The sequence below is a fragment of the Puntigrus tetrazona genome, chromosome 1 (assembly GCF_018831695.1).
Source record: "Puntigrus tetrazona isolate hp1 chromosome 1, ASM1883169v1, whole genome shotgun sequence".
Taxonomy (NCBI): Eukaryota; Metazoa; Chordata; class Actinopteri; order Cypriniformes; family Cyprinidae; genus Puntigrus; species Puntigrus tetrazona.
Genome location: NC_056699.1, coordinates 16,981,852 through 17,003,114, shown reverse-complemented (window position 1 = coordinate 17,003,114; position 21,263 = coordinate 16,981,852). Strand labels below are relative to the sequence as shown.

Here is a 21,263-nt window from a genome sequence, read left to right as displayed (position 1 = left end):
TAATAGAAAACGCGGCTGGTCGAGCGGGATTGTTCAACCGCCACTTACTGTAAATTTAAACCATGACTGGAAAGTTGTGAGCTTAAATTAGAGATTTATACAAAGAGGCACAAACACTCAAGACATCTGCATTTGGAAGGGGAAAAAAAATGAAGAAAACGACACCCTGTAATTGTTTGAAACGCAGAATGTCAATACGGCTTAATGGTTTGACTGAGGCTAATTGAGCAGCGCAATCAAAATTTGTCTCGGTTTTATTTGGGTGGTCAAAGAAAAGAGATTGAGAGTCGTGATTGGCTAAACAAAAATGAAACAATCAACATTCAGTTGTGTCCCTGAACAGCAAATCCACGGCTGACAGAAATAATGGTTGAGATTAGTTTCTCCTGTTTTTGATTGCAGGAGCTACACTGCAGCCTGATTCCATTTTTCAAAAAAATGACAAGATACAGCGTAGTGGAATTTAAATCGCTGTTGTGATTGCTGCTCTTATGGGTAGGCTGGGAGACCGAAAAGTTCTGGTTTGAACTCTTCCATGCTTCTAAGCAGCAAGGTGGCCTCCTGGGTGAGGCTGCGGTCCAGGTTATCATCTGGGATCATCACCACCTGCATTCCAGCTGCCAGACCCGCCTTTACCCCATTTGGAGCGTCTTCAAAAACCAGGCACTGTGAAGGCAGAATCACAACGGACTAATCAATTAAAACATAAATGCTTGCAAATTATTCTCAAAGAACTCAATATACTGACTAGTGCTGTCATGCACCACCGACGTCAATTATCGCGGTTCTTAAAAACCAAAAAAAAACTAAAACATTTTCAAATTTAGTCCCACATTTCAATATGGCCATCACCCTGAAAACTCTGCAGGGTGTACATAGCAGCATGAAGAAAATGGCTTATACAGAGAATCCAAGCAAAGTTACGGTATATAGAGAAAATACTTAATAAACAATAAATCTGATACACAACTGATACAAAAAATATGTCTATACTTACATCCTGTTTATACTTTCTTCATGACGCTTTGTAAGTGTGCTGCGTTCATGCTGAACGAACTCTAACACATTGAGAGGATTCTGACTTAATTGCTCAAAAACATGCTTGTGATTGGCTACAATACTGCACACTGAAGACACTGGAGGAAATAGAAACCAAGTGTACCTTTCATGTCCTGAAAAGTGAAGCCAAAACATTTCGATTGCCATCTGGCGGTTTGATTCACTATAGGTCATAAACCCTGCTCTCTCCGTGTAAACAAAAAAAATAAAATAGCGTTCCTCTTGACAACACTAATGCTATGTAGAGAGAAGAGATGTAATAACCGAACATTTCAAAAGCAGTAGTGCATAAAGCAGGCCTATATTTTGACATGAACGTCATTGACTGAAAATAATTCTCTTGTTCTTCTACAGGCTGTTTTAAACAGGGAAAAGGAGACATCTGGGTTAAGGTTTGAATAAAATGACTTGAATGATTTGTTAGAGAATTTGACAGCTGCTGTCAAAGGCATTTTTTTTTTAAATGTCAGGTAATCTGTCTCTTGATCTAGCTCTCTCCCTTTGGTCCTCTCAGTCATTCATTCATACCGTCCAAGTTCAACAAAACCACAACAAAATCAAGTTCAGTGGACCACATGATGGGCAGAAAGTTTCCAAATATCGGCCCACAATGTCAAAACCCTTTCACTCTGTTGTAACCACCATTTACCACTGTTTAACCTGGACGATTTGTAACCACCGTACAACATTTCACATACAGCTTTTCCAATTTTCAAGCATGGGATTTTATTTTCTTAGTGAATATTACATATACGACGCAGCCTACATGCTGAGTTTCAGTTCATTTTTGTTATATGCTTCATTTGTTAACAGAAAGGAAACTCAAACGGAAGAAAGTAACATCCTACCTGTTTTTCTTTTATAAAAGCACAATGTTTGGTTTTCATTGGGGGTGTACGCAAACAAAATCAAACCTTTATATAGTGGTGCATTATTATTATTAAGATAATAAGTGTTTAAAGTTGATTCTGCTGGAAAGGATAAAGCTGAAGTGATCTCGCTTGACAGAGCAGTTGGTACTTTATCAAAATAAAATACAGTCAACCAAACTTGTCATCATTGGAACGCAACTGAAGTATAAAGCCTATTGTTTACATAATAAATAATAGTTTAGCATTCAGATATGTTACATCGCAAATATGAAAATATTATGGAATATTTGGATTTGTGCCAAGTGAGAGAGGTAGGATACATGAGCACAAAGCTCCATTTCACAAACAGCTGAGTGCCTTCTAAGAGGCGCGTTCAAAATCAGCGAACAATCACTGCCTAGGGGGCTTTGTTTTCAAGTGTGCAACTCCTGGCATTGCTGGGGGATATCAAACAGTACTGCATTACTGTGGACGCCTCCTTCTGGATTGGGGGGTATTGTCTGTATTCATCGTAAGACCTCATACATCATATCGAAATGTCCGTATTGAGACGGTTCAGTAAGAAAACATGTACTTGTCACTTCTAAAATGCAAAATTTGGGGCAAAAACACGCTTGTTTGATATATATGATATATTTATATCATATAAAGCAATATCACACGACCAACAGGCTAAGCGCAATTCTTTTAATATAAGGATTTCAATAATTATTTGTTAGAATTATTCAGTGACCACAATGGGTTTGTCAGCTTCGGATGCTGATATCTAGAAACCAGTGCGGTCAATGCTGATCTATTTAATGAATAATAACAAATAAAACATTTCGCACAAACTCAAAGCTGCATCATCCATTGATTTAGCTTGCGGTGCAAATTTGATCTTGACCAAATAGGCATATTACGCGAATTCTCGAAACGGCCTATTTTTCACATGTCGGTCTAAAAGCCATTAGAGTCAGAACGCTTGCTTAGGAGCCACCCCAGCACATATAATTGACCCTCAGGATCGGAGAGTCCGCATTTGCCCATTCATCACAGGAACAAACAAAAAAGGCACTTGAGTTTCCATGAATGACTCTAATTGACTGAAGTCACTAAGCCAGTTGTACGACGAGTGGAAGTGCCTCAACAAAGAGCAGCGGAAGCACGGAGCTCACTTTGGAGAGTAAAGCTTAGCTAATTCCCTTGTACCGGGGGCACAATTAAAACTTCTAATTACGCAAAGAGCCCAGCAAATGACCCATAATTACTAAGGCACGCATTTCTGTGAACATAAAGGAAATAAAAAAGCTCGAGGACAAAAGCTAAGCGTAGCACAAATGCTGGCTTTTTCTCTGTCAGCAATTTGAAGTGGAGCATCTTGTTGGATTAGAAACGGTCCAGGACATCTAACACAAGAGAGATTCAGTAATTAGTCATAGTCTATGAGAAGGCTTAAGATTCACACGTCACTTGAGCAGACAGCTGGGGATGAGAGGGTGAGACGACTGTCTCAAACACCTCTAATTAAGACAGTGAATCAGCGTTTTACAGTCGGATTTGCTTCTCACCTCAAAACACGGGCAAATGCTAAAAGGTAGAATTTGTTACCATTTATTAGCAATCCCAATTTTAGGCCCTTCGTATAACATAAACAGAAATAGGAATACCTAAAAAAAAATCAATGAGAGATAAAATGTTTCACAATAAAGAGAGAACAGAAAAAGCACAACCATCCATCACTAATCATCCATCATGCACCTCCACCAATCTGCATTTCTTGCAGAACTGCACAGCAAAAGCATATAGTCCAATAACTACTTTCAATTTCACTGACTACACTTAAAATTATGAATGCATGAATGCGCTATTCTTTTTAGCTATTCAGTCAAACATATTGAACTAAATAAAGGAGTCACAGGTCTGACTCCAGGTTTGGATCACCCCCAAAATCCAGTTAACAAGTTCTTAATTGGCTCTGCATTTTGTGGGAAAATAAACAAATTAATAACTTTCTATCACCGTTCTCTCTCTCTCTCTCTCTCCCCCTCTCCGCACACAATAAGAATGAAAGTTTTTCCAATTATATTCTTGGGGTTAGGCATAAAATGTCATGCATGTAAAAATGGGCTGAGAGTTGAACTAACAGTTGTAATCTGACTTCGAGAAAGACAGAAACCATGTATTTTTGTGGCAGCTATTCTGCTGATGAAAGCATAACACAAGGTTTCTTGACTTTACAAATGGTTGTTGAAAGCAAAAATTCCACAAGATGCATTTGATATAAAAGTGTGACAGGCTGCAACGAAACATACTATTTTGGAATCAGCGCCTAAAAATTAGTAAGAGACAAATACTGGCTCCTTTCAGCAGAGTTGTTTGCAAGAAAAAATTAATAAATAAATAAATATATATATATATATATATATACACACACACACACACACTGTGGATAGATAGATAGATAGATAGATAGATAGATAGATAGATAGATAGATAGATAGATAGATAGATAGATAAAAAAGAAGAAAAATGGATGCTGCTGTCTGTCTGCTGTTCTACAACAAAAGAAAAAAAAAGGAATAAAATATCAAAGGCAGTAAATTGCAAACACCTGTTGGACTATGTTTTTGAATCTAGCACATGCCAGCCAACTCATATCTTAGCAGAATCAGGAAATTCTGCTAGTTCACTTGTTTTGGTCCAGACCAAATACATTGTTTATTTTTTGGTTTGGTGTGGTTTGCTTTCACACCGTTGAACGTTTCGTTTTAGATGTCAAATAGAGAGTTTTTGTAGTGCAATTGATATTTTTTTACAGACGCACTATGAATCCGGTGGAGAGAGCATGCTCTTCTATATGGCACACTGACAGTGGCACTGCGCAGAAAATGGACTTTGTATAAAAAAATTGAAAGTGGAAAATTGAAAATTATTAAAAATAAAACGGTGAGTATCGGAAAACGATAGCAGGCTTTCACGCATGTTCCATTTTGGCTAGCAAATACAAACCTTCCCACAAGGCAACTCCAACTACGGAAGCCTGTTAACTCAAAAGAGGCATTGCTTTCTGCAATTGGGTCGTATTATATTCATACCTTAAACAAAACAAAACCAAATCGAGAGCAGATATTCAGCCGGGTCTCGGTTCAGTTGTTTGCTGAGCACCAGAGTGCGATTACTGTATTCAACCCAGCCCAGAGGGTCCGCACTAAAGGGGGAAACGATCTTGAGCGTGTTTCAATCGAACCAAACGAGACAGGTGTGAATACCCCCTTGTTGTGCTTAACGCGAGTAGACATTGTACTCAACATCACAAAGACTTATTACAGTAATGGGCATTAATGAGGAAAACTGTAAGGGGTATTTTTACAACAAACCTATTGCTAAAAATACATAGAAATTAACAATAGTTTAGCAGGTAGATGTTCGCATGTCTAATTAAAAACAAAAAAAAACATGGTGGGATATAAACAGATAGAGAGGATGACATAAGCCATAATATTTAGCACTTCCAGGATGCCCCAAAATCTCTAGCACGCACAGGCAAACGTGCCACACTTAATGACTAGACATGAATTCTAGGATGATGCAAAGATGACCTGACACAGTCCATCTACGGTCCAGCGCTCTGGGAAATGTCAGGGGCCAGATGACCATCTCGTCTAGGCAACATCAGAGTGACTAACATCACGTGTTTTATAGAGAAGACACATCACTGATGCGTTTCTCATGCGTAGTGGACAGACTATAAATGAAGTTACTTATTCTTGTGAGATCTCACAGATGGATGTGTGCCTATGAAACGCAACACACGTCCTATGTGCACTGCATGATGCAGCCCTGAAGGAATGTGTTAGCACAAGTCCCCACAAGTCTGTTAATAATTGACAGGGAGACTTCGTCTTGTTCCCTCTGAGTTCCCTCTTGTTCCCTCTGTTTCAACAGCAACAACAAACAAAAAACTATTCAAAACTAAAGACTCTGTGTACAGAATTTGAAAAAACTGTCTGTTTAACAAACCGCACTTTAGTTTTACCCGTAAAAAGCACAGAGAATTTAAAAGCCACTGTCATTATTTTATTTTAGCACAAACATGCCTATTTTCTATGCAAATTAAACTCATTATGCATTGTGCCTTATTTAAAAAACTCAGTATTACTTGTCTGGCTCAATTAACATTGTGTTATTAACTCTGACTAATACGCAGATTTGCTGCTTAAAGTCCCCCTGTAATCAAAATGAAAGTTTTTTGGGGTGTTAGTATCAATATGTTAGTCTTAAGGTTATCTATAATCCAGCGTGCTCCAAAACAGTGGCAAAATTCAGATGTAGACGATATAAGCGTTAAAAACGTGCAGTTCTGTCACTTCCGGCAAAACAAACGTACTTCAGCTTTTCACCAAATCTTCTGACCAATCAAATGCTCTCTAGAATCTGAAGCGCCTGCCCCCTACACTATAAATAGATAGCTGTGGCTGAGATTGGTCACTTGTTCACAGTGACTCAAGTCTCATTTGTTTACATGGAACGGGTGAGGTTTATGACCGGTACTATAGCCAGCCAGCAGCTTCACTTTCCAGGATGTGCGAGACACACCTGGACTGTGGCTATTAAATGCGGCTTTACCAAGCGGTCTTCCTGTTTCAGTGGAAATTACATCCCCACATGTTTTAAGGCACTTCAGGGGACCTTTAGGAGAGTTATTATCAGTATAGAAAACAGTTTCATATTTTTGTAGTATATATATATATATATATATATATATATATATATATATATATATATTTTTGTTCAATAACAATTTTTTTTGATCTTAATGAATGTCTTAGCTATCACATTTGGTCAATTTAATGCTTTCGAAAAGATAATTAAAAAAATAATACTAATAATAACTGAAAAAATGACCCCAATAGTGCATGTAAAGATGGAAGGATTGCTGATTTTAATGAATGAATGAATAAATGCTTTAAGGGATTAAACATTTTAATGGATTCACGGTTGAATGGAATATTTTATTTGATATGCGGATGGGACATTTTAATGCATGCACAGATGTATGGATGATATATTTTCATCAATGGATGGATGAATCAAAATTTTGATTGGCAGGTGTATATTTTCATGGTTGGATGGATGGATGAAATATTTTAATAAACAGTTGACATATTTGAATGGAAGGAATATGTTAATGGATCGATGGATGAATGGAACGTTTTGATAGATATTAGCATATTCTAGCATATTCAGTTGTTCTATCAAAGAAAACAAATAATAATTTTAACACATGCAAAAATGGCTATACCGTAGCATGCGCAAGTGTCATGCTAAACAACGCTCATGACAAGTAAACACGATTTAATGGCTTGGTGCCAGTTTGTGGTCACTCGCCCGAGTCCATCTGCTCTGATATAGAGCCAAAACTCAAACATGACCAGGCAGAGATGACAACAACACGAGAGGGAAACGTGTCCCCAACATCAAGTGGATTAACATGTGAGTCACATAAGTGACTGTACACATGCCACGTGACTATAGGTATGAGTGAATATATGTGTCAGTAAACAAGGCTGTTTAAGTTCTGTGGAGAATTTGACAGATTGCTGACAGCATCTTCTAAATGATCAGTGGGCCTGTGGCTGGCCAGAACCGACGTGATGGGTAATGTGTGATGGGGAGAAAGCAGACTGATGACACCCACGCTTGACAGTGAGCACTTTATTTGGTCAAGATGACCAAAACACCATGCCTACTGTTTCACTATAAAACTTAAACATCATTGGATAAATGCAATCTTCACCCATCACTGCCTCAGCCTCAGCCTCAAATGGCCTGTTCTACCAAATATGACAAATAATTTTAAACGGAACCCTCAGAGGTCGGAAAGGCATTTCAGTCAGCAATTTTGTTTTTACAGACGACAGTTTAAATAGACTTTCACAAGTTCTGTGCTTGATGACAAAGTCTATTCAAAAAGCGCTTACTTAATTTCTCCACGGACATATCTCTACATATTTCAAAGGATTCAGCGAACAATTGGGGCCCATCTTTGGATGATATATTCGGTCTAATCTTAAATTGCATTTCTCAACACCCAGTTGGCATGTTCTTCAGAGGGACTTGGGCGGGTGATCGATATGGCAAAGCTCCTCAATAAACTCACACACACTCCACTTCTTCAGCCCACTCACACACTTCATGAGGTCTTGAACTCGGCACGGTCTCCACTCTGCACAAAGCTGTGGGTTGATAAAGTGCTAAGAGGGATTGTGAAGCACTGCTTGGTTAAGGAAGATTCCAGTATCAGCCTTGAACACAGACATTGGAAACTAAACACACACGCACGCACGCACGCACGCACAAAATGCTTTACTACTGACTTAAGCAAACCAAAATTTCTCTGTATTCAACAATGTGTACAATACAGCAGACAGTTTGTTTGTACCTGAATAATATTTACATTTAAGTCTACAACTAGCTTGTCAATTAGCATAGTTTTAATCATTCTAACGGAATCAATTTAATTAGCATTGTGTTTACCTAGTGTTAGCTTTTGGGGGGGAAAAAAATTATATATATTTGTCACCTCAGGCTGGAATATTGTGTACTGTACATACATTGTGTACTGAAATATTTGGAAGATCGTGTACTGTGTACATACATTGCATACTGAAATATCATAATATAGACTTCACATTCTTTTGGACTTTTGTGACTTTTGTGACGGATGATGTCTTGCCTACAATTTATTGTACAGTCTGGCATGAAAGACTGTTAACTGCCTTGTCAATATCTTTGAAATCACATCATTAAGATTTGAAAGAAGCATTTATAGTGGTCTTTGCGACTCTTATTTATTTTTTCGCAAACAAGTCACACTTGCTTTTTTTTCATTTTGAGTGTTTAATTTCCACTGCAAACCATTTATGCAAGAATGTGACTTGTGTACATACTCCCAAAGAAAAGTGCTCAACTGGGCTTAGACAACACCAAATTCAGGCCAATTATACGGCGCTTCACTAAGGCTCATTGACTAGTCACTGACACAACCCAACAATTAATCAGTTTCAAAACTACATGGATGCCTAGTTCTCGAGTACCTCACACCACTGACAAATTCACAAAGTTTGAATCTAGCACAAAAAGAATCAGTGAACACTGGGTTTTGTACTTCCTAAAAACCACATTCTCTCATCTTTTGTCCTGCTCTACCTCAAATATGGATCACACCACTCTTTCTCTGTCATTATGATAGATGGCGGCAAAAATGCGACTTCCTTCGTGTTCACACAAGAACACGAACTTTGGTTCCTCTATGTTTCATTAATCTAAGCCATGGGACTGAACCCACCTTTTATAAGAGCTCCACTCCCTTCACTGCACTGCTCAGCACTGAGGGATGCGAAAAATTCTGACTCTTCCAGAAAGAGGTGGTCCACTTCCTTGCCTCAGGTCACAATGGAGACAGATGACTGGGCATACATACATTACTCACATGCATGAGAGGGCTCCCATGCCTCTGGAAAGACTACTCAGTATTCATGTCATGCTGGCCTTCCTCACATCACCACGTGCACGCAATGGATGGAGATCAGTAAGTTGCCTTTAAATTCCCTCTCTAATGCTACTCTGCTCTTAGCTAGAATGAACTTGAAAAGGTTGAGCTGATTAATGGCCCGGTTTGGCGATAGTTAGACCTGATCTCTTTGCTGTGGGAAATGCATGTTTCTATGTGTTCGAGACTTGTCAAGTTCGATCCTGAGGAAGAAAAAAAATCTAAAAGATCTAAACACCAAAGCAAAACGAGTGTTTTTTTTCAAAGGGAAACCATATATTGACCATGTCCAAGGCCAATGCATGCACAATAGAGAAGGATTAATTTTTGATCTGAGGTTCCCTTTGAAGAGCAGGAACCCACATATATTATTGAGAGTATCCTGGTGCAGGGTGATGAACAGTCTGCGATCACAGACAGACATCCATGCTTGGAATATTTTTTTTCTCATTGATATCCAGACCTTCTCTCAGATGTCAGTGTTCTGAAATGACATGAATCACGCTGGCTTGGTTCTGGTAACTTTCGTTACCTGCTACGTCCTTGAGCTTTGATCACATATATAATGTTTTAAATCAGCAGAATGTTTCAGAGGGTTGTCACCTTTGCAAGCTTCCACGTGAGATAATAGCACAAAGTAATGATGCTAGTTCTTTGAATTTCAATGTCTTTTCACAGGTTTTAAAGGTTGAAAGATAATTCAAGAGCAACTTCTGAACCGCTGACCTCCTGAAACGACAGCTACATTAGCACCAGCAATTGCCTTAACAAAGAGGTGCCACTCTGGCATTTCTTCTCGAACCTTTTTCGCTTTGCCCCAAGGACATCTCATCTAGTGTGAAAATACATGGCACAGAATTAATCAATTGTTTTTAAATTGCATAATAAAATAGTTAAATGAGTAGATCACTCTCACCTCACCGTCATTTCGTTCTAAATCTGTATGATTTTGGTAGAATGTTCATGCTGCTCAATTCTTTATAGTCAAAAGACCCCCATATAGCCAAAAAATCACCATAAATGTAGTCCATAAGGCTATTTTTTTAATTTGCTATATACGAATCATTCAAATGTCAAATTTCATTCAATTGAATTATTATTCAGGACTTTATTTCTAAAACAGTTGTAATATAATCTTGTTAGTCAACACAATTCTAACTAACGTGAACAAACTGAAAACCGTCCTGTAAAAAATCGGCCAAAAACGTATTATAAGGTGTGAATTTTTAGGTTGGGAACAAACTGAATTCAGTTTGCAATTCATTGATTTTCACTAGAATTCAAATATGTTTAATAAATATCCTAAAATGCATTTGAAATGTATACGTAAACTCTGTTAGTCATATTTAATCCACAAGTACTGCGATGTAAAACTAACCTATACGCCTTCAGGGGGTTATCAGGTCTTCTGAGGCAGATTGATGGGTTTTTGTAACAAAAATATTTCTAGACATGTAAAAGAGTGTCACGGCAGGTTTTCTGTCACTGATGCAAAATTGAAGAAGTAAGAGACCTGTGGCGTTATAGAAGAAGAAGATTTTCAGTGAATAACAGTCTAATCCTCACTCAAAGCTTTCAGAAGATGTGCAATATCTCTGTAAGGAGGGGAAAAACCTGCAGCAAAAGGATAATGCAAAATGTTCTGCAGAAAATTACTAGCACCATTTAACTCAAAAACACAACAAAATGCAATTCAAAATACACATAAATACACTTTTTGGTGTTATTTTGTAGACATTTCTTATGTAGCGCAAAAGTAATATGGACGTTTTTGGAGCTTAACAGCCCCTGGCCATTTTTATCTTTAAATGTAAAAAAGCAGCCAGCATAAACATCTAGTCAAACATCGCCTTTGTGGTATACTTAAGAAAGAAAATGATTTGGCTTTGGAATTACATGAGGGTGAATAAATGATGACAGAAATTTCATTTTGGGCTGATCTCTTTATTATAAAGTGTTCATGAGGATATGGCAAAATAGAAAAGCAGAGACCAAGAGAAACAGAAGACTTCTGCATTATATTACATTTTTCTTTTTTTTTTTCTTAAACCATTTTGAAAAGGATAAGAAATTCGTGGTGCATACAAAGAGGCAGTGATGCTGCAAACATGCAAAGTACAGAACGGCCAATCTCCTTCCGTCTTCCTTCGTCCTTTTCTATCAGTCTCTTAGATCCCTTCCTCATTCTAAATTCCCCTCTTCTTTCCCTGTTGTTTCACCTGCTCTTTCTCTTTTTTTACATGCACGGGCAAATATAACGTTGGAGCACACAAACTTCACATTAAGGTAGGCACACGACACAGCGGCATTTGTTTTTTTCTTGATCGCTCTGTCGATTGCTTCTCAGTACTACTTTCATATGTTATCAGGGGAGATGCAGGTTTTAATCACAATTTAAGACCCAGCTGACTGGACCATGGACTTTTGATATTAATAAACCAACTAAGACTTGTGACGCTCTTCTAACAGAAACGGATAAGGAATGAGATGTCTGATGTAAATCTTGACTAAACACAGACAAGTGGAGAGATGCAAACAGACCCGAGGCCCAGTGCCAGCAGCAAAATATAAGGATTTTGGGTCCCACTTTATATTAGCTGGCCTTACATTTAAATGAATGATTTGATACAATGCACTTATTGTGTACATACATGTCTTTCATTGTACTTAAATGTATTTTTTTTCAAATACCAATATGTAGTTAAAACTGTAATTAATTTTTTGTAGTGTGTAAGCTGTAATGGATGTTGACCCATCCATTATACCTTAACCTACCCTTAAACTTACCCATACCACCAAATCTGTCCCTAACCTTACCCGTGTAAGTACATAGCAGTTAAGGCCACCTAATGTGAATAGTGACCGGATTTTGTAACATCACTCAGCCAATCAAATACAAGACCTAATACTAGGCGTTTTAATCTTTGTGGCTACAACAGGAAGTATATGTAAACACTTTTCACATGCAATACTTTATTCGGGTTAGTACTAAATAGAATATAATGGCGTGGCAGCATACACTTACAGATGTAACAGAATTTACAAACAGTTCTTGTTATGTTTCCCCTTTAAGGTGGTTTAGTTTCCAATGGCGGACTGTTAAAGCGATTATCCAATTTTAATGTCCTTTTTTTTTTCTTTGCGTGAACATCTACATGTGGTGACCCCGATACTTTTGGACGTTTCCAGAGTTTGTTGTCAACACAGGCCAACACAGTCGCTCTTAAGTTACCAGGGTTTTGGGAACGGCAACCCATGGCATGGTTTTCACAGGTGGAGGCACAGTTTGCGCTGCGAGACATCACTGCAGGTAACACAAAGTATCAGTACATTGTAGTTTCGCTCAGCAGCTCCATTCCTGTGTGAGTGGTGAGCCTGTTAAATGAGCCCCCAGTGAGAGTCAAGTATGGTGCTCCTAAAACACTTGTTTTGTATTGACTAATACAAACAACAGGTCATCGTGGCTTTGGTCAGGTATGCATGGTCGCCAATGCATAGTCGCCAGTTTCGACCTTACGAACGGAAACAGTGTGTTTCATCAGTGGTTGCTTTGCCTTTACATTCATCATTTTTGTTTTCCTTCAGACTGCCCTGAAGGATGACAACTGGTATGACTGGGTCCCTTGGGTGTTGCTGGGTTTTCCAACGGCTCCTAAGGAGGACTTGCTGGCTTGTTCAGCAGAACTTGTGTTCAGTGACTTTGTTTCTAGTATCAATACTCCATGGTCTGGATCACAACACTTCACAAGGCTTAGGTTTCCAATGATTGGTCTTCTGCAAAATGTGTGTTCTTTCAACGTGATGCACACAGAGGGCCACTGAAGCAGCCATATGATGGGCTGGATAAGAAATTCTTAATTGATGTAGGTGGATGGTCAGAATCTGTCTGAATTGAGCGACTTAAACCAGCTCACAGACACCTGAAACAGCCAAATCTGCTAGCTGTGGCACATTGACGTGGACGACCTACCTCTGTCAACCCATCTGGCCTAGCTGTTGCTCAAGCTTTTCCTGGTGCCAGCCCACTGCAGGTGACCTGTACAAGAGTGGGATGCAGAATCTGTGCTCCTAATAGACTGGACAAATTTCTGTGAATTCTCGGGGAGCTGGTGTGGTCGCATACACTTGACAATGTGACAGAATTCAAATACAGTTCTTGTTATGTTTCCCTTTTAAGGATGTTTAGCTGCTGGTGATGGAATGTTTCCCACTGTAGAGTCTGTCTAAAGTTCATTAAATTGATGGCTGGTTTACGGTTTTTCAAAAAAATTCGGTACAAATATTTGGTATGAAATTATTAAATGTACCGGTTCTTGTACCATTCAAATATAACAAGAGTTTTGGACGTAACACATGGCTGTTTCTGTATTCTGTAAGTCCAATACAATCAATTCATGTGAGAGCTTTGAATGTTTATAAAGGCATATTCATGAATAATAAAATAAAAAAATAAAAATAATAAAAAATACTTTCCTCAAAAAAAAAAAGAGTTTTGAGAAAACACAGAAGTACTAAAAACTTTTATGAGGCTGTGCAGGTGGACATCCACTCACCAGATTTGAGTTCTGTCTCATGGGATCTCTACTAGTCAATTGCGCTGTAAGTCAGTGGCAGTGGAGCATTGGATCTGTATCTCAGCGCTTTGTCTCTGGTGACCCTGCCGGTGGACTGTGACGCTGAAACATGTTCAGTGGTGCTGCGGAAAAGCTTATCCTTATCGACTTCTTTATTTATTTTTATTTATTAATTTCTTTTTTGGTTTGTGCGTGTCATCTCACCTCAAAAAAGGTCATCTGTGGGCTAAAACATGAAACAGAGGCAGGTAGACTCTGTATTGCTTTCTTCTTTATTTAGAGAGAAAGAAAGATCTTAAAACCAAAGCACAGCCCTGCTGACCATAAGCATTGCTCTATGACATCACATAAGCATTGCGCAATTATGATGGTTAAAGTGACCATATTACCATTATTTACTTTAAATAACAGTTATTTTAGAGGCGCAGTCTAAAGCCTCTCATTGGGTTTCATTCAGATGTACTGAAGAACACTGAGCCTCTCCAGACGGTTGAGAGTGGTTCCATATGCAGTGCTGCAGAAAACTGCTGTCTAATGAATTAAACTGCACAACGTTCCTGAAAAGGATGCTATAATCGCAAAGATAAAAATGTACTCCTTTTTGACACATTTGTTTATAGATATAGCACGTTATTAAATGTCGAATTAGGTTAAAAGCAGCATAATGGCTGATTTTAAGATCGATCATTGGTGTCACTTACTTGAGTTCTCAGGTAACTTGTTCTATGTAAATATACCCTCAGATGAAAATGATCCATTACTGCTTTAGCTTTTGATTGCTCTTGAAACTCTAAAACCGAAGAGAGAAAAATCCAGCACCATTTCATAATTAAATGCATAGTTCACCGATAAATTAAAACATACAATCATTTTTCTTAGCTCTGCGTCGCTCCAAAGCTGCGTGACTTTCTCTTCACTTCAGAACAAAAAAAAAAGAAAATATTCTGCAGAATGTCTGAAATGTTTTTCCCATACAAACAATGGCAATTAAATTACTTTGGATGTCAATTACTTCCACTTCCTACTGAAAAGACAAAAAGGCTTCTTCCACAAAAGTGAGTCAGTCAAACTAATCGTGTGAAAAGGAAGTGTAGGAGATAAATCCAGCAGTTAGGCCTACCACAATCATATTGTAAAGGTAATTTGAATTCACAGAGTGGTGCCTTGCAAACTTCTCTCTGCAAATTGCTGCTGCAGTCCAGTCATGCACTGTCTCCAATGGGCTTAACTGAAGCTCAGTGACGTACTGTACCAGTAGTTCTCACAACTAACCCAATTATAAAAATATGTATACATGCGTTTAAATAATGCACATTACTCCACCCCAAAATAAAAACTTTGTCATTAATCACTCGCTCCCATGTCGTTCCAAGCCAGTAAAAACTTTGTTCCTCACCAGAACACAATTGAAGACATTTTGGATGCAATCGGGGAGCCTTGTGTCTGCTTGTGACCAGAAAAGTATGAAAGACATTGTCAAAAAGAGACCATCTGCCATCTGCCATCTGACGTGTGATGTGATTAATAACAATAAATAAATCATCTTGGGGTTGAAATGGACATATGACAGAGTATTTCTGCGCCAAATACACTCCTCCCAGGTTCACATACGTTTTGGAAATGTAGAACGTTTTATAAACAAGGCCCATTCCTGCGCTGGATTCGCACATCATTTGATACTGAAAAATGTAGCGTTCCCAGCTAGAAAAGATTGTCAAGGGTTCGTAACTGCAGACAGTAAGTCACATGCATCAAGTGTCCATGTTTTGTTGTTAATCGACGCAAGTGCTTGTGAGCTCTTGATTGACTCTTGTTTTCTGAGAGAATTCTGAGATAAATATGATAAAACTAAAGACTCTTTTGAGATATAAAGCAAGATTACCTTGAGATGAAACTGTGTGTGACACAGATCAGATTTTGTATTTGAAATGGATTGCTGACTTTAATCGTTTTGCCATATTTGAGAATTGATGTTTTTGATCCTGTCAAGGTGCATGTGCATGTTTAATCAATGCTTTAAGAAATTTAATTATACCAGTAACAATAGTATGTTAAGCTGGAACATACTCTAAAAACAGCATTTTCTTGAGGCTAACAGAAAATCTCTGATTGGGAACAAAAACTAGAAAACCATGGCGACTGATATGAGAGTAAAGCGGGGACATGAATTTTACTCTCATAAAGTAAATATATTTTCTCTCTCTAGAGGGTTTTTTTTTTTAAGCTCTTCAATAAAGAACCAAACTAACCAATTTTGAAAAGAGTATAAAATTTTACACGTAAAAAACTTTACCATTTAAAAAAAAATCCACTTCACACTTGGGAAGGTTATATATAAAAATTATTATATGTTAAAAAAAATAAATTTATGCTTTGTTACTTGAAATACAAATATCACAGAGAACTACATATTCTGAACTATACTGAATAACTGAGCAGTATGATATATAAAAAACAGACAGATGTCTAATATATAAATAGTCTTCAAGTATGCCCTCTGTGTTTTCCATTTTAAGCTCAGGTCCTTATTCTCTCCCTGAACGGGTATTATTGTGCTAAAGGAAGTCGATCCAAGAACAGAACAAAATCCAAAAGGAGCAAATTTCAGTCCCTCAAGGACAAAAGAAACAAGTCGATTCATAGTCCCGTTTCTTCTTCCTGCCATATTTTTACCATTTTTAGCAAAGGGTTTTTTTGGCGGTGTAAAACATGCATCTAGTTAATCCCTATTTGTGATTGATTATTTCCTGCTAGACTTTGTTAGCAAGCGTCATGTAAGGCAATTAAGGAAGAAAATTAGCAGCTTGCCACTTACAGAACAGACAAGAGGCTTTAAACAGTTCATCTCACCATACAGATTTACGAATGAATAAATGGCTCTATCATTTGCATTTTAATACGGCCAACGAAGAGGCATGCAAGACATAGATAACTCAAACGTTCAGTGTTCACGGATTCATAGCACTTTAGCATGTTTTGGTGTGTGTGTGTGTGTGTGTGCGTGTCTGTGTAGGTGTGTGTGTGTGTGTGTGTGTGTGTGTGTGTGTGCTCCAATTCTCATCTCACAGTCAGGTTTAAATGTCTTATATGCAATTTGTTGCTGACTTTCAGAAGAAATTAAAAAATGAAGGAAAGATAATTATCCAAAAAAACTGGATTTGGAAAAACAGGGAGTTTGTTTGAAATACACAGCACACACAGACCTGTTTAAACAGCTTGGGGTAATTCAAACAAAGGCTATAACATTTGACTATACTTTACTAATTAAATTTAAATAATTACATTACGCTACAGTTAGTCCTCTAATTTGATTGGCTATGTTCCATGCGAAGTTGCTTTTAAAATATATAACAGTATTTCAAATATATATATAAAAAATGGTTAAATTAACTTCCCTAATGATTACCGCTTAATAACTCATAAAAGCAATATCACACATAATAACACCCGTGTACTGATTCAAAAGCTGAAATTTCTTACGGTCACCAAGGCTTATTTTACGTCAGTTAAAAAAATAAACGGCTCCAAAACATCGAGATGCGCATGAACATTTCAGCGAATGATTTACTGACGATGTGCAAGTTAAGGAACACAGACACAACATTTCATTTACATAATGACCAATGCCATATGCAAAGCGCATTGCAAATTATGATAGTCGCAAAAAAAAAAAAAAGCAGAGGCCATATTCACCTCGGGTGATCTATTTACAACACAGGAGCGAAATAGATAAATAGATTGGCCATTAAACAATAAAGCAAATACCAGTAATTTGATGAGTGCAAACACTGGTAAATGAAAGGGACACTACTACGAGTGAATATTCAGTAGGTTCTGGTGCAAAAAAAATAACATGCCTGTTCTTCGCTGGCACTGCATGTCTTTAGTAAATCCTGACAGTACTATTTGAACGCCAAAAAGAGTTCGCATTAGCGCCGAAAGTAAACCTGCCACTTAATTAGTTTTTTACGGACATATTAATTAAATGTTGAACTTGAATTTGTAATGTCTGCTGCAAAAGCAAAACAGTGTTCTTCAACTTTCTAATTAATGAAACAACAAAAAAGACACTGTATTGGTTTTGACACTTGAGTCCAAAAATATGCAGCAAAACACCTTGTAATGCAATAGAACTAAATAGATAAATAATAACACAGAAAAACAAAACAAATGTATGCCTACATTTTTGCCATTATCATTATCATTATTATTATTATTATTAATTTTATTGCACCAGCTCTAGACAAACCTATATTACAATTCCTGACATAGCTTGTAGGGACACCAGAGCCTTCTATTATGCATATGATCATATTCAGGATGCCAGCAAACTGTTTAGGTATGCACAAATCTACTCTTACTAAAGAATTAACTTTTCAACAACAGCTACTGTTTGTACTTGATTATATTCTGTCAAAAAAAGAGGTGACGCCCAGCAAACAAACTCACTAACGGCTGGAAGCTTCACGCTGGTGATTGGCTAAATATTTTAAAATACTTTTTTTTTTTTTTTTTTTACACACTAGAGCATGTACACATGCACTCTCCAAAAATGGCTTTAAATCTCTTGACAAACAAAAAGACATAAACGAAATTTGCGTATACTAGAAATGAAAGATGCAGATTATAATGTATACTGCACAGATTAATACCAGCTTGCTTATTTTGCTCAAGATAAGGACTTTAAAAAATGCATGTAATACAAACAAGAAACTAACCACAGGTCGACAGCCGTGGTTCCAAGCACAAAACTTTGCAAATATTCATTAGAATTATGACATAACTTGCATCAATAGTTGGTTAACAATGCTGTAAGAATAGAATAGATTCACTCCTACCTGTTCAGGGTTGGCTGGGGGAGAGAATCTCTGGGCACAAACAACAAAAATGTCAGGATGTGGCTTGCCATTCTTTACTTCGGGATCATCTCCAAGTACAATGTGGCTGAAGAGGCTGAAGAAGTCTTTATGACGGCTGGTCTTGATCTCGAAAGTTAGACCTGCTGAGCTTGTGCCAACAGCAATTGGAATTCCATGCTTGTGCAGATGATTGATAAGCTTTTCTACACCTGAAACGACATAAGAAACGGTCGCTTAAATGAATAACCACGCAGTTTGACCTGACCTCGAACCTTTAATTCCGAGTGACTTTTGTGGCAAACATACGGTCTAGATGCTTTACTGACTCCCTCCTTCACGCTCTGTTGCGAAATCACCTTACAGTTTCATTACCTGGCAAGAGAGAGGCCGTGGGAAATAATCGCTGCTGAATTTGTCTGGTCTCATCCAGGAGCTCTTCGGGGGTCATGGGGAGATCGATCTTGTCTCTTATGATCCTGGCAGCATCCAGAGCTTTCTTGCCCATCACAGAGGACTTCACTTCCCAGGTGTACTGCTTATTGAACCTGTCACAAACTTCCTGGTACGAAACCGTGTACAACCTCTCTGTATCTGAAAGAGATACAAAGTACAAATAAAAACATGCAGTAATAGAGTATAAAATGGAGGGACAAAAAGGCATTGTATGAAAAGCATATAACACAGAAACTTATAAGTATTAAGACTGCTTAAGAGTGGGTGACTACTGCACGTCGAATGTATAATACAATAGATATATAGTATAACAGATGTTTGAAGCGACTCCATAAATAGCTACAGTGTTGCCTATTTGCTGCATGCAAGGTCGTGTGTTGATTTTAAATCTCGTTTATTTTAACATGATTCTCACCCACCTAGTAATAACCCGTCCATATCAAAAAGCACGTGTGTTACTGGTTTATAAGACATTTTAAACGATACTTTTGCTTTACTGTGTGACTACACGGAACTTCATTGACAGAGACAGCGACGCGAAAACTGCTGGACAATCGCAGTCACATTAAAACAAAAGATTAACAGCTTCACGTTCTAGGATACTTCAGATCATATATCGCTTAATACATATGAATGTGAAGTCAATTTCTCATGCCTTCGTAAAAACATAATTGATTTTTACTTAACCCTCTTCTATCTGCGATTAACTGTTCAGTAAAAACGCAGGGCAACTTTTAACTCGCCATCCTTGTTGCAAAGGATTATGGGAAATGCAGTTTTTCAACTCCTCGCACTGACGGTCTTAAACTGGTGGTATGACAGTCAAACTAAAATTTATTCAGACATCTTCAACATTTCTCACATCATCACAGTTTATTCGCTATGATTTAGAAAATATACAAAATATGACAAAAACTGTCAGGATTTTATATATAATTGTACATCAATTAACTGATGTCCTGAACCCCTAGTAGTATCTCTCTCTCTCTCTCTCTCTCTCTCTCTCTCTCTCTCTCTCTCTCTCTCTCTCTCTCTCTCTCTCTCTCTCTATATATATATATATATATATATATATATATATATATATATATATATATATATATATATAGAGTAGCATATTTTAAACAAAATACAGCAATTGTTTTAAAATGTAAAAACAAAAATAAATAAATATTTATTGATAAGATTTAAAAGAAAACAAAAAAATACTCTGCACTATTTCTAGTTCATTAATCAAATAAGAATATTTGTGGCATTGCCCGTGTTATCTAATTTGTACAAAAGGTCAGTCTCTTTGCTTCTATTGACGCAAACAGGATGCTCTTTAGAAAATCATGCTGGGATGGCATGAATCATCAGGTTTTGCACAAACATAAGGAGGCCGTGCCAACTTTAGGGGGACAGATACTAAGAGAAATACTTTATTCATTGTTATTGTAAAAAGGGGAAATGCAAAGAAAAACTAGTTTTCACTAGTGACATAATTAAATACATTATATTTTATGGTTGCGACTATGAGATGCTGCAAAACAAATTTCTTGAAGGTCAGACAGCAAAGTTTTACGATTGCCACACTATTGCTATTGGTCATACGCTAATTATTTTTCTCTTAATATTTTCTGCACGTAACTCGTCATGCATGCATGTGCATGAATGGTTCCTCCGATTGTGTAGCTTATTAAACTTATTGAAGTGTGCTCTACTTTTGTAACCTATCAAAATACAATTTCAATATTGAAAAGGGGTCATTACTTTACAGAAGAACTGTTTTCCTTAATATTAATAGCCTATCTTCACATCACTCATAACATTTTTAGAAAATAACTCAGCCATACCATCAATGTGTGTGTTTCAGCCTTCTATTTCAGCCTGTTTTTTTGCTCGGCCTGAAATCCAAAACACCGGTATCATC

General features: G+C 37.5%; 1 protein-coding gene across 1 annotated transcript; it reads right to left on the bottom strand.

Moving 5' to 3' along the window:
• Positions 1-236: 236 nt before the first annotated feature.
• On the bottom strand, positions 237-20,012 carry LOC122351477 (pseudouridine 5'-phosphatase). Its single transcript, XM_043248557.1, has 4 exons — positions 19,771-20,012; positions 19,271-19,489; positions 18,878-19,107; positions 237-666 (listed from the first exon to the last, which is right to left on the bottom strand). Exons 1-4 carry the CDS (start codon positions 19,823-19,825, stop codon positions 490-492), a joined length of 681 nt encoding a protein of 226 aa, XP_043104492.1. The 5' UTR covers positions 19,826-20,012; the 3' UTR covers positions 237-489.
• Between the last annotated feature and the right edge of the window lie 1,251 nt (positions 20,013-21,263).

What these genes read in the sequence shown, in the direction of transcription:
- LOC122351477 (XM_043248557.1), bottom strand. Translation starts at nt 19,825, where the DNA reads ATGTCTTATAAACCAGTAACACACGTGCTTTTTGATATGGACGGGTTA. An exon ending in CACGGCCTCTCTCTTGCCAG is followed by an intron (nt 19,108 to 19,270) that starts GTAATGAAACTG and finishes ATGTCGTTTCAG; the next exon opens with GTGTAGAAAAGCTTATCAAT. An exon ending in CCCCAGCCAACCCTGAACAG is followed by an intron (nt 667 to 18,877) that starts GTAGGAGTGAAT and finishes CTGCCTTCACAG; the next exon opens with TGCCTGGTTTTTGAAGACGC.